The following is a 13,078-nucleotide window of genomic DNA, read 5'->3' on the forward strand; positions in this document are numbered from 1 at the left end:
CTCCCGAGCGCGCGCTCCCCCGCCACGGGAACGGCGGAACGCGCGTGGGGATAAACGAAATGTCAGGGCGGAGGGGCCGGCCAGGGTCACCCGGGCGCTCGGCAGCCGCGGCGGGTCCGTCACACCGAGTGCCCCGGTGCGCGGTGCCCCGGGGATCGAAAACGCCCGGCGGGAGCGGCTCCCGGGCGGCGCCAACCGCGCGGGCACCGGGACTCGCTGCCTGTCGCGACACGGTCGCGTGTGACCGGCTCGGAATAAAGCCCGCTGCCACCCCCGGTCCCGAACCTGCCCCGGTAAATGAACGCTCCGTTATGTGCAGTCATCGCCCCAAAGGTCAATGAAAAATCGATACGCAGGCAAGAGTTAAACAATTCTGAATAATTTATTAGAATTTAGCGAAGGTGGGAAAGAGGCGAGCTCCGTCGACAAAACTGCTCCGCGGTGGGATTTTAAAAAAACAAAGGGAAACCAATATCAGCGATATCGGCGCGTTTGGCTCTAATCCGGTGCTCGCTGCGCGCCCGCTCCTCCCGCGGCCGCGTCCCTCGCTGTCATTTGTCCCCTCGGGTTCTCGGGGCGCTCGGGCGCCCACGGAGGAACTTTTGCGGCTCCCGCGGGGCCGGGGCCGAGGCCGCTCCGGTTGGCCGTGCCCGGGGCTGACCCGAGCCGTGCGGGGCGGTGCGCGGAGCCTGCGCGTCCCCGCCGCCCCCCCGCGCGTCCCGGTGGCCACTCCCCCGCCGCCCCGGCCCCGCTCCGCGCCGCGCTCGCCCGGGACCTCGCGCACGGTCCCGCGCCTAATTAAATTAATTAGGGCGCAGCGCGCGGCGGGCGGGCGGTGCCGTGGCCGCAGTGCCCCGCGGCGGGCGGGCGACCGGCGAGGACGGGAGGAAGGAAGGGAGGAAGGAAGGGGTCCATTCAGAGCTCCGAGGGGAGGTAATTCGCCGGGAACAAGGGGCCGGCTTTGCAAAGTATAAATAGTGCCACTTCAATCGCGGCGTCGCTATCAGACCCCGGGAGCCCTGCACGTCGGGCGGCACGGCCCGGCCCGGCTCGGCACGGCCCGGGGCGCCGCCGCCGCCTCCCCGCCCCGTGGATGCCCGCCCGGGGAGCCGGGGCAGCGCGCCCCTGAGCCATGGAGGAGCTGACGGCGTTCGTCTCCAAGTCGTTTGATCCCAAAGCCAAGGAGAAGAAGGAGCTCATCACCTACCGCGAGGTGCTGGAGAGCGGGCCCCTGCGCGGCGGCGGCGGCGGCCCGCGGGAGCCCGGCGGGGCGGCGGCGGAGCCGGGCCGGGAGGACACGGGCAGCCCCGCGGCGCGGCCGGCCGGGCGCTCCCCGCCGCGGGAGCCCGACGCCGCCGCCGAGAGAGCGGCCGAGGCGGCCACCCCCAAGCTCAGCGACGGTAACGGCGGCACCGCGGGCTCCCCCTTCTCCCGTTCCCGTTCCCCGTCCTCCCCTTCCCCCGTCGGGGTCGGTAGGCGCGGGGCGGCCGCGGTCGCGGGTGGCCGGCGGGGAGGCTGCGCCCGGCGGTGATGGGCGGCTGCCCGGGCGCTCCCAGCCGCGGGAGACCGGCGGCCGGCCTCGAAGTTTTTAGATTAAAATATTTAAACCCGGATTTAACTTGCTCCGAACGCGATCTCGTTCCCGTTCGGCATCCCACGGGAAGCCGCGCCGCCAACGAAAGCCCGGCCCCGCGGGCCCGTTCGTTCCCCCGCGGCTCCGCGGACTCGCGTGGGGCCGGGCCGCGCTGCCCACGCTCAGCCCCGCGCCTTCCGGCAGATCCGCCCGCGGCTGTTCCGCGCGGCACCGCGGGGCCGGCACCGGGGCCGCCCGCCGCTCCCGGGCGCTGCGGGAAGCGGCCGGGCCCGTGCCCGTGCCCGCGGGGACCCGCGGGTCGCTGCCGCCCTTTTGTTCGGGCCGGCGGAGCGCCCGGAGCATCCCCGCTCGGATGCCCGCAATGAGGCGATCGGAGCGGCGCGGAGCCGCGGCGGGACCGGGCCGGGCGGCCCCGGGGGGTCAGGGCGAGGGCCCCGCTCTCCGGCCCGGGGCGCGTCTCCGGCCGAGAATTGACCCAGAGAAGCGGATCCCGGGGGCGCGGAGCGGCCGCGGCGGCCGGCGGAGGCTCCGGGGACCTGTTGCTGAGCATCCCCCGGGGGCGCGGCGGGGCCGGAGGGGAGGGCTCGGTGCGGACCCCGTTCTCCCCGGCAGCGGTAACCGGAGCCGGCGGCGGAGCCCGGCACGGCAGCGGCCTGGCGCGGCCAGGGCGCACAGGCCCCGCTCCCGGCTGCCCCGGCCCCGGGGCGCTCCCGGCCGCATCCCCACGGTCGCCGGCAGCGGCGGGAGCGGGGCCAGCCCCGGTGCCCCCGGCCCCGCCGCGCCGGCCCCGCCGCTCTGACTGCTGTGTCGTGCCCAGTGTCCCCAGAGCTGAAGGAGCGCAAGGAGGATGCGAAAGCGATGGAGGACGAAGGGCAGACGAAAATCAAGCAGAGGAGGAGCCGGACGAATTTCACCCTGGAGCAGCTGAACGAGCTGGAAAGGCTTTTCGACGAGACCCACTACCCGGACGCGTTCATGCGGGAGGAGCTGAGCCAGCGGCTGGGGCTCTCCGAGGCCAGGGTGCAGGTAGCCGGGGCTGCGCGGGTGCGTGTGCTCGGGGCAGGGGCAGCTCGGCAAGAGCCGGGGAGATGATGGGGACGAGCCCCATCCTTGTGTCAGGGCGAGGAGGCAGCTCCGCAGCTCCCCGGCTCCCAACTTCTGCCGCAAATCTGCCAGCGGCCTCGCAGGGTTTTGCCTGCCCGCGATTTGTGTCCCCGTCCCTCGGTTCTGCCGCGGTTTTATCCCAGCTCCGCCGCTGTTCCATCCCATCCCCGCCTCGGCAGCCGCTCCCGGGGCCGCTGCCCGGCTCATCCATGGACAGCGATTCCCGTCATGGATGTCGCGACCATAAACTGAATTAGACACCACCGAGTGAAACAATGATAGATGCATTTTCAGCCCGTTTCGCCTCGTAGTTCTTAAATGTTGAAACGGCAGGAAAATTGAGCGAGGTGCTTTGTTCGGGTTTATGAAATACAGAAAGTCTGGGATTAACCCGAGATATTTTGAGCTTTCTCCCCTCCCGGGAAGCCGCGGCTTCTCTGGGTTTAACCTGCGCTTTGCACCCTCCCAAAGTTTTTTTCCAAACGGGTCCCTGGGCTGCTTCCTGCGAGTTTTGTCGGGATGAGCTGAGGAGCGGGGAGGAAGGGGATCCCTCAAATGAGAACAAATGTAGCTGCTCCGGTGTATTTCCGTTCTGAAAATAAAAGAAGAGAAAATGATGGTCATTATTTGCTGGAACACATGGAGAAGTTTTAGGCCCCGAACATCTGCAGCTGGTGGAAAGTATCTCTGTAACAGATACTCCCCTCAATCTTTGTGCTCGCAGGCACCATCTGCACCCAAGTACGCGCTCGGTCCTTGGGGGGTTTCCCTGCATCGTGTAAGGTTGTGAGGACAGAGGCAGAGCCGGCACGGGGAACGGAAAAACTCAAAACGAGCAGCTTTTGTCAGAGCCTAAACCACAGGGAAAAAAAAAAAAAGAAAAAAAAAAAAGAAAAGAAATAAAAAAATAAAAGTCTTCATTTTTCCTCTCTTCTCCCCCTCCTTTTTATATTTTTTGGGTTGCTTTTTTTTGGGTTTTTTTGTTGGTTTTTTTTTTTTGCTGGCTGCTTGGTTGGTTTTTGGTTGGTTGGTTTTTAATTGTGTTTGTTCGTGGTTTTTAAATTTATTTTTTATTTCTGTTCACCAAACCCTAACAAAACCAAGGCAAAAAGTTGTTGGCTGTGGAAAATGGAGCAGGGAGGTGCTCGACAAAGGAGGCGGCGGCGGCGCATAATCCGCGCTCCCATGATGCCAAATCGCAGGGTGCATAATAACTTTTGGAGATTTACATAGATTAAAGCCATTCCCTAGAAATCCTCCCGGAAAAAAAAACCGCTTTTCAATAATATTTTGCCTCGTATCTGCTCTAATTTGTAAATGATGGAAGGCGCGTTTGTTTCCACGGGAGGCTGAGGGCGAACGTGGCTCTTGGGCAGATTTTCCCTGGCTGGAGAAAATGACAGGGCGGGTGGAATTCCCGTTTATATTTGTCTCTTAAAGTAAGACCTCAAAAAATGCAATTTTTATCTTTTTTTTAATATTTTTTTTTTTTTTTTCTGGCCGCGGGGAAAGGATTCCTTGGCCGATGTGGCTGCTGGGATGCGCTGCAGAGCCCTGGGTTAAAACGGGGATGTTTTAGGACCGGCTCTCCCCCTTTCCCTCCCTCCTTTCCCAAAGCCAGCAGAACTTCAGGCTGGGAATTTATTTTAACGATTCCATTTCCAATATTAAAAGTACGTTCTTGTCTAACGGGGCAGCCTCTTCGGTGCAAGCAAATTAGATTATTATGATAATGAGATAATTATTCCGCTTCTGCGCTACACTCCAGTGAACAGAGAAATTCGAAACTTCTTTGTAGCGAAGCTTTTAGGACCGTGATTCTCCTCCACCCCCCACAAAAAAAAAAAGAAGATAAAAAGTCATAAAACGCTGTTATCGTTGAGTTTTTCTGTAAGATAGAGCTAATTAATTTATTTATTAATGAGCACGAGCTTCTCAGGCCATTACCGCCCGTCAGTAGCGGGTATCGAGGGCGATTCCAGCCTTTTGGGAGTCTGCTGCGGAAAGAGGAGCCCGGGGCTCGGGGAGTCATTTCCCTGGGAGTGCACGCTGCTCTTGGCCATTTTCGGGGGCTTTGGGCTCTTTCCCTTCTGCCTCTCGGAGCTGGGGAGCGGGGGCTGCCCGGGCGGGGGGGAGCGGAGCGCACCCGCGCTCTTTGTCCGCGGCCTTCGGGGCATTTGAAATCACATTTAAATCATTACTGCGGTTATTACCGTTGTGGCTGTCGTTGTTCTGGCGCGGCCGTGACGCCGTGTCCCGCTCCGCTCCCGCAGGTTTGGTTCCAGAACCGCCGGGCCAAGTGCCGCAAGCAGGAGAACCAGCTGCACAAAGGTAGCGGGGCCGGGGGCGCGCCGCGGGCACGCGCGGGGGCTGCGGCCGCGCTGACCACCCCGTGTGCCCTTGCCAGGGGTGCTGATCGGCGCCGCCACGCAGTTCGAGGCCTGCCGGGTGGCTCCCTACGTGAACGTGGGCGCGCTGAGGATGCCCTTCCAGCAGGCGAGTGCGCTCGGGAGGGCGGCGCGGGCACAGCGCGGCCCCGGGGGTGACACGGGCCGCCCTCTCCGCTTTGTCCCCGCAGGTGCAGGCGCAGCTGCAGCTGGACAGCGCCGTGGCCCACGCTCACCATCACCTGCACCCGCACCTGGCCCACGCCCCCTACATGATGTTCCCCGCGCCCCCCTTCGGGCTCCCGCTGGCCACCCTGGCCGAGTCCGCCTCCGCCGCCTCCGTGGTGGCCGCCGCCGCCGCCGCCAAGACCACCAGCAAGAACTCCAGCATCGCCGACCTCCGCCTCAAGGCCAAGAAACACGCCGCCGCCCTCGGGCTGTGACCGCCCCGCTGCTGCTGCTGCTGCTGCTGCTGCTTTATTTTTTCCAAAAAAAAAAAAAAAAAAAAAGGGAAAAAAAGAGTTAAAAAAAAAAGGAAAAAGGAAAGAAACGAGGGAGAGGAGAAACGGACGGGAGATATATACTTATTTAAGGAATTAGAGGACGCGCAGCTGGGAAGTTCACAGGTTTTGAAACTGACCTTTTTCTGCGAAGTTCACTTTAATACAAGAAATTTGATAAGAGAGGCGGGCCTCCTTTCACGTTGCATCAGGTACTTGAGTTTAACAACCACGTCTGGAATAGCGACAAAAAAAAAAAAAAGAAAAAAAAGGAAAATAAAAAAAGAAAGAAAGACTACGACGAACAGGAAAAAAAAAAAAAAAAAAGGGAAAAAAAAAAGACAATGATTTCTCTGCGAATTTCTAATGGGAAACTGTCCGGGATACTTCCTCCAGCAGCATTCCGGGTTGCATGTATTTGTATTTCATTGATGGAGTCCTTTGATTCACTTGCACTTCACCCTCATCTTTAGTAGAAAAAAAAAACCGAGACAACCACAAAAGCAAACAAACAAACAAACGTGGCTGGGTTCTTTCTCCTTTAATCTTGGAGGGAAGCAGGCAGAGAGAGGCAGATCAAGCGCTACCTTTTCCACTCTCAAATCTTTGTTGGTCGTTTGCTGTCCCACCTCTGAAATAAAAGGGAGCGGAAAGCGCCAGGAGAGCGGAGTTTGCCTCCCTTTGCCGGGTCTCTCCTATCCTGAGGGCAAAAGTAAATGGGGAAAAAAAAAAGGAAAAGGAAAAAATAAAAAGAGAGAGTATTTAATTCCCAACCACCACTTGACACCACGGCAATTTCCAATAAGAGGTACTGGGTACATGTAAAATATGTTGATACACACGAACAAAGTTTATTTTGGCTATAACTTGTGAATTGATAGTTGACTGTCAAACATTTACATTTTATCTCATAAAGGTGTATCTATTCACGTAACCTTGTGATTTTTTGGTTATTATTATTATTATTTGAGAGACGTATAGCTATTTAACCTGGGGTACCCTGCAGTCAGTGATTGTTATCCCAGATTTTGCCATCTGACCCTCATGCTTATTGCCAAGACAGAGGGAAAGCTCTTCTACGCGAACTTTGGTATGGACGGGCTTTGTATCTATTTGTTCTCCATGAAAACAAAATTATTTATATTGACCATATTTTTTCTAGTGTATTTTAAGTTATTTAAAAAAGAAAAAAAGAGAAAAAAAAAAGAAAGCAAGATGCTGTTATCTCATTGCATTTGTTGTCAGTACAATATATTTTGTTTCACTCAGGTTTGCTTCACCTTTTTTAATCCATTCTCGACGTCACGAATTTCAATAAGTGCCAAGTAATGAATTTAAGACACTTTGCCTATTGACTGACGGGGGGACGGTTCGGGGGCCGGTGCCAGCTCCCTGCCGGGACTGTCGGTGTCCAGCCAGCGCTGATGTTCTTTCTTTTCCGTGTTCTCACCTCCTGTAGATCTCGCACGTTTCTTTCCGCTCCGTAGATGTCGCGACACGCCGATAGCGCTCAGCACGACGAGGAAGCGCCGCTCGCCTCCGCGCAGCTTTTTTTAAAACATTTTTATTTCCCCTCCACTTTCTGTGAGTTTTCCCCGAGTTTCGGCTGCACAAACCGGGACGTTCGCGTTGGGCTTTTCTGCGGCAGCCGAGCCGGGCGGACGCTCTATCGCAATTGTGTCTTTGCGAGTTCTGTCAGGTTCCCTCAGGTAATAAAAGCGAGCAAAGCGGAACGGCTCGGAATCTTTTCCAGGGCGGGATCCGGGGGCACCGGGACCCCCGCGCCCGGGCATTGCCCGCACCAGGGCAGAGCCCGCACCGAGCCAGGGCAGAGCCCGCACCAGGGCAGAGCCTGCACCGAGCCCGGGCATTACCCGCATCGTGCCCGGGCAGAGCCCGCACCAGGGCAGAGCCCGCACCGAGCCCGCACCAAGCCAGGGCATTGCCCGCACCAGGGCAGAGCCTGCACCGAGCCCGGGCATTGCCCGCACCGTGCCCGGGAATTGCCCGCACCAGGGCAGAGCCCGCACCAGGGCAGGGCCCGCACCGAGCCCGGGCATTGCCCGCACCGTGCCCGGGCATTGCCCGCACCAGGGCAGGGCCCGCACCGAGCCCGGGCATTGCCCGCACCAGGGCAGAGCCCGCACCAGGGCAGGGCCCGCACCGAGCCCGGGCATTGCCCGCACCCGCCCGCTCCCACCGAGCGCTCCCGGGGCGCTCCGGGCCCGGCACTCTCCCCACGCCGGGATTCTCCTCCCGCTCCTCCCGGGGCGCCGGGAAGCTCCGGGAAATCCCGTCGGGAGGAACCGCTCCGGGCCAGCGATGGACGGGGCTGGCCGGGGATGCGCAGCCCCCGAGCCCCGCCGAGGAAGGGTCGGGAAGGGCTGGGGAGGGTCCCCAGGGCCGGTGCGGCACCGCGGGCAGCGACGGGAGAGCCCGAGGTGTCCCCGCGGGATAGGCAGGGACAAGGACCGGGATAAGGACAGGGACAAGGACAGGGATGAGGACAGGGACAGCCAGGGCACCCCCGGCGAGGCCCCAAGCAGCTCGGCCGTTCCTGTGCTAATAACAGGCTGGAAATGATAGATTTTACATTAGGTAAAACAGCTTTATTCCAGCAAAAGTAAGATACTGCTAATTATAAAGTCAATAAAAGTAGCGGTGCTGTCGATTGATCCCGAGTAGAGCAGTTCATTAATATGTGCAGGAGAGCATGGCAGGCTCAGCCCCGGCCTCAGCCACCCTCTGCCCCCTCCAAATAAACCTGCCGCGTCCTGCCTGCTCTGCCTAAGGCACAGCTGGTTGAGGTGGAGCTGCCCAACAGCCTCGTGCAGGTTTTTGGGGGTGGAACACAAACGTGGTGGGAACCTCAAACCTTCCCCCAGCTCTTGGCATGTCTGTCTTCAAGATGGTTGTAATAAAAAGTCAGGGAAAATGGGCTTTCATCCTATCAGGGAAGGTGATTGGATGGTGTGAGAGAACCGTGTGGTTTTTAGCACAGCTGTGATTAAAATAAAATAGCCTTAACGGGATGTTTTGGACAGGAATACTCACATTCCTGGTTTCCTTGGACTGGAATCCCTAATAAGTCTACAGGCCAACAGAAGTTGGCCAGGACTCTTCTGTTTCTATTTTATTTCTTAGAGTGTCTGAACCTCTACAAAACCCCGTAGATTTCCCCAAATTTAATTATGGATCTTTCAGGAACCAGCCAGCTCTCACAGTCCGTGCTTCCTGCAGATAAAACTTTGGTGTGGGATTGACGGGGAGACGCACTGGCCTGAGCAGGGGGGTGGAGAAGGGATCCAGAAATGCTGCAGGAAGGGGCAGACACCTGTTCCTGTCCTGGCAGAGCCCGTGGGGGCTCCAGCAGGCCCTGCCGTGGGTTCTGTGGGGCTCAAGGCGCAGTTCCCCCGTTTTGTTGTCTCTCTGCAGCAGCAGGAGCGAGGAGAGCGGGGCAGGGAGCAGCCAGAGCTGTGCCAGGGAGCTCCAGCCCCGCAGATCCTGCCTGGATCTCAGCTCTGCCCACACCACGGCGTGCAAGGAGCAGGGGGAGGCAGCAAAGGTGCAGAGCCCTGGCACAAACCTGCTCTGTGCCCTGGGGCTCTCTCGCAGCTCCGCTCCTCCAGGCCAAGCTCTCAGAGCTGCCTTTTGGAGGAGCAGCCTGGGAACAGCAGCCGAGCCTCTGCGGGATCCTCGGAGGGAGCTGTGGCTGGGCAGCCACGGGATGAATGATGTGTTGTGCCAGCAGCACAGCCTGTGCTCCTTCCTGCCCAGCAAATATTGATACTTGCTCCATTTTGTGGCTGTTCCCGTTGTGTTTGCCCTTGAATCCTCAGTCCCTGGCTATTTCTGAGCCTGATTCCCTCACTGAGGTGCCAGCAGGTGAAAGGGCACCTTGAAGGTCACCTCCTCCTGCAGAGGTTTGAGGAATAAAAGCAGGAGATTTGGATCCCTTTGGGGCTTCTGAGGTGGGCAGCAAAGTTCTGCAGGGACCTGGAAAAGTTGTGCTCATTTTTAAATTTCGCTTCCCTGCATTCAAGCAGCGACTGCCCCTGGTTTTCCTGGAGGATCCAGTGAGTGTTCCCAGCCACGGGAGCTGTCACTACTCACACTTTACACCAGCACTCAGCCTTCCCTCCAGGTGTTCTTTAGGCAATTAACTTGGTGTGAGTGAAGGAAATCCTCAGAATTTTCGACACCCCGAGTCCCCCTGCTCTGCTGGCAGGCCCTGGGGCTTTGGGATGTGTTTGTGCTGCTTTGCCAGCTCCTCCTGGCCCCAAGGGCAGAACCAGCAGAGCCACCAATGCCCATCACCTCCCTCAGCCCTATGCTAACACCGGGGCTGCTTTGACAGGGGGAAGAGCCACACAAACCCTCCCTTCCCCGTGGGAGGCTGAGGGTTGGGGCTGGGAGTGCCAGTGCTGGGAGTGCCAGTTTTGGGGCTGTGAGTGCCAGTTTTGGTGCAGTGAGTGCCAGTGCTGTGAGTGCCACTTTTGGGGCTGTGAGTGCCAGTTTTGGGGTTGTGAGTGCCAGTTTTGGGGCTGTTTTGGTGCAGTGAGTGCCGGCGCTGCTGCCCACCCTCCCAGGGAACAATTCCTTCCCAAATCCCACCCATCCCTGCCCTCCATCACTTTGAAGCCATCCCCCTCCTTGCCCTGTCTCTACACGCTCTTAGGAAAAAACATCTGAATTTTGGAAGCACCCAGAAGAAGACACAAGGATCCTCCTGAAGGTGATTTTAGTTCAGTGCCTGAATTCTGTGAGGGCTGGCCCAGGTGGCCTCCCCTGCTGTGTGCCAGAGCATCCAGGAGGGGCTTTGGCAGCCCAGCACAGACAGCAGTGTGCAAACTGTTATTATTAACAACAACACACTTCCCACCCTCTCATTGTCCTTTGAGTAAATATTTAAGCAGTGGAAACTTGGCTTGCACTTCCCCAGACTGGCAATCTGCTGGAAACTGAGATCCTGCCTGGATCCCCTTACAAAATCCCTGTGAACACTCAGAACATCTTTTTCACCACTCCTCCGCTTTATGGACACACTTTAATTATTATGCAGATTCTCCTTTAGGAAATATTTGGATTTGGAAGTGTTTGGCCATGTGGTAATCTTTAGGAAGAAGGTAAACATATTCTTTGTTAAAGAAAATGTAAATAAAGAATTGCCCCAAAATATCTCAGAGAGGTTAAATGCAGGACAATGGGAACCACATGGAAATGTTCCTGCTGTCCCTGGCAGGGAACTCAGGGATGTTCCCAGTGACTTTGGTGACTGCAGCAGGAATTCTGCTGGGGTCCTGACCCTGTAAGAAAAGGGAAACAATGGGGGAAGGAATTAACTGGGTTTGATGGATTTGCAACCACAGAATCCCAGACTGGTTTGGAAAGGATTTCAGTGTTCATCCCACCCACCCCTGCCGTGGCAGGGACACCTTCCCTGTCCCAGGCTGCTCCAGCCTGGCCTTGGGCACTGCCAGGGATCCAGGGCAGCCACAGCTGCTCTGGGCATCCTGTGCCAGGGATTTCCCACCCTCCCAGCCAGGAATTCCCTCCCAATATCCCATCTTACCCTTTGTCATCCCATACCTGGTTTAGATTATCCCAATTTCTGAAGAGTTACTCACTTACAGAGATACCACAGCTCCAACACCCACCCTCCCTCTGCACAGGGATGGGAGCTCATCCCCAGGGCTCCTGCTCGGTTTTTAGCTGCTTTTCCTCCTTGTGCAATCCCTGCAGTGGGATTTGGTCATTCCCACAGGGCTGGAACTGCAGGAGAACATTTCCTGATGGATCTGATGGTTTCAGGCCCGTTCCTGACCTGTGGGGCAGTGGCAGCTCCGTCCTCCTCCCCCTGCAGCAGCACAAGAGGTGACAGACCCTGGTGGGTTCTGTCCCTGCTCCATGCAGCTGACAAGGAGCTGTGCAACCTTAAGCAGATGACAATTTTTACATGTGTAATCAGTTTAATTACACAAGCTGCTTACAATGCTTTCCTACCCAGGTAAAGGATTCTGTATGAATTTCAAAGCTAATTTGGCCACATCAACACTGCTAAAGGAAACAGGAACATTTGCAATTCATGCATCATTTTACGTTCAGATGTAATTAATTTGGATTATTTTCTAATGAACTCGGTTTGCTGGAAGTCAAGAACTTCTTTTCCTGGGCTGGGGAAGCGCCTGTGGATTTTCCCTCTGAGCTCTCTGGCAGAAATCTGCCCTGAGCTGTGTCTGTGGAACAATGGAGAGGCAGATTTACAGGGTGCCAGCTCTGCTCTGGGCCTGCAGGAAGATGAATTTAGATGAATTAAGCCTTCTCTCAGAAATGGGACATATACACTTCAATTGTTATTAGCCAAGATATGGCCTGGGCCAGGCTGAGCTCTGGGTGAAGTATTCCTGTGAGTCATTTATCTCCAGGGCTCTCAAATGTAGGAATTTATTTAAATTCTGTTTCAAGTTGTGCATAAGTTCTTTAAGTGTCCTGCTTAGTTTTCAGGAAAATAACAACAACACAGAGCAGGATTTGGGTTTGTTTTTAACTCTTTCCTGTGTGTTTGCACAATCATGGGTCAGCCATGTGGGGGAATCTCTGGGGGTTCAGTGGATTCAGATGTTGTCAAGGAGGAAAAGGGAGTTTGGTCTTGTCTAAGCTCAGAGAACTTGGAGCAGAGGTGTGGATTCATGCTGGAGGCTCAAGGAGCCAAGAGAACAACTGGAGCAGAAAGAGGAACTTTTGTTCTGCCATTTGCAATTAAAATCCAGAGAATCACAGAATGCTTTGGGTTGGAAGGGACCTCAAAGCCCATCCCACTGCACTCCCTGCTGGGGACAGGGGCACCTTCCACCATCCCAGGGTGCTCCAAGCCCAGTCCAACCTGGCCCTGAAAAATGCTCAGACTTTTGTACTTTAACACCTATAAAATGGGGGCGGTCACAACTTCAACGTGGAACTGAAATTGCAAAAATTTAAAGAAAACCTCCAGAATTCTGCAAATTGTTCTTGAGGCTGCACTGGGTCCCTCTGTGGGCAGCACCCCCCTGGCCCTGTGGTCTGAGGAGGAGGATGGAAGGATGGCCTTCAGCCAGCCTTTCCAGAGAAGGAGCTGCAGAATGTAAATGAAAACAAAACAAAACAAAAAAATCAGGTTTGGGCACTGAAGAAACGCATTGGCCACAAATTGCATTTTTCCTGATTTCTGCACAGCTCTCCAATTGGCACAACCTTGTTTAGCTTCAAAGATCTAAGAAAATTACAGCCCAAGGCTCTTGGATGGTGCCTGAGCGTGGCTCTTATCGCTCAGGTCCTGGGGAATAATTTAAGGCCAAATGTCCATCCCAGCTCCCCTGCTCTGACATTCCCAATGTTTGCCCTGGGACATCCAGGAAGGCAGAAAATGTGGGCAGTCTTTAGAGCAGTCTCACATGAAAAAGGTGTAGAATTGTCAAAAGCAGCTGCAGCTCCTGGAGCATCCCAGGCAGAGGGAG

General features: G+C 56.6%; 1 protein-coding gene across 1 annotated transcript; it reads left to right on the plus strand.

Annotated features, from left to right (window-relative positions):
* The first annotated feature begins 1,026 nt into the window (after positions 1-1,026).
* Positions 1,027-6,337, plus strand: SHOX2 (SHOX homeobox 2). Its single transcript, XM_071438246.1, is given in 5 exon segments — positions 1,027-1,400; positions 2,412-2,620; positions 4,972-5,029; positions 5,106-5,208; positions 5,210-6,337. Coding segments are annotated over 5 exon segments (957 nt in total). The 5' UTR covers positions 1,027-1,132; the 3' UTR covers positions 5,529-6,337.
* Positions 6,338-13,078: the final 6,741 nt, after the last annotated feature.

The sequence above is a fragment of the Agelaius tricolor genome, unplaced genomic scaffold, assembly GCF_023055355.1.
Source record: "Agelaius tricolor isolate 1412-34295 unplaced genomic scaffold, bAgeTri1.0.p SCAF_12, whole genome shotgun sequence".
NCBI classification, from domain to species: Eukaryota; Metazoa; Chordata; class Aves; order Passeriformes; family Icteridae; genus Agelaius; species Agelaius tricolor.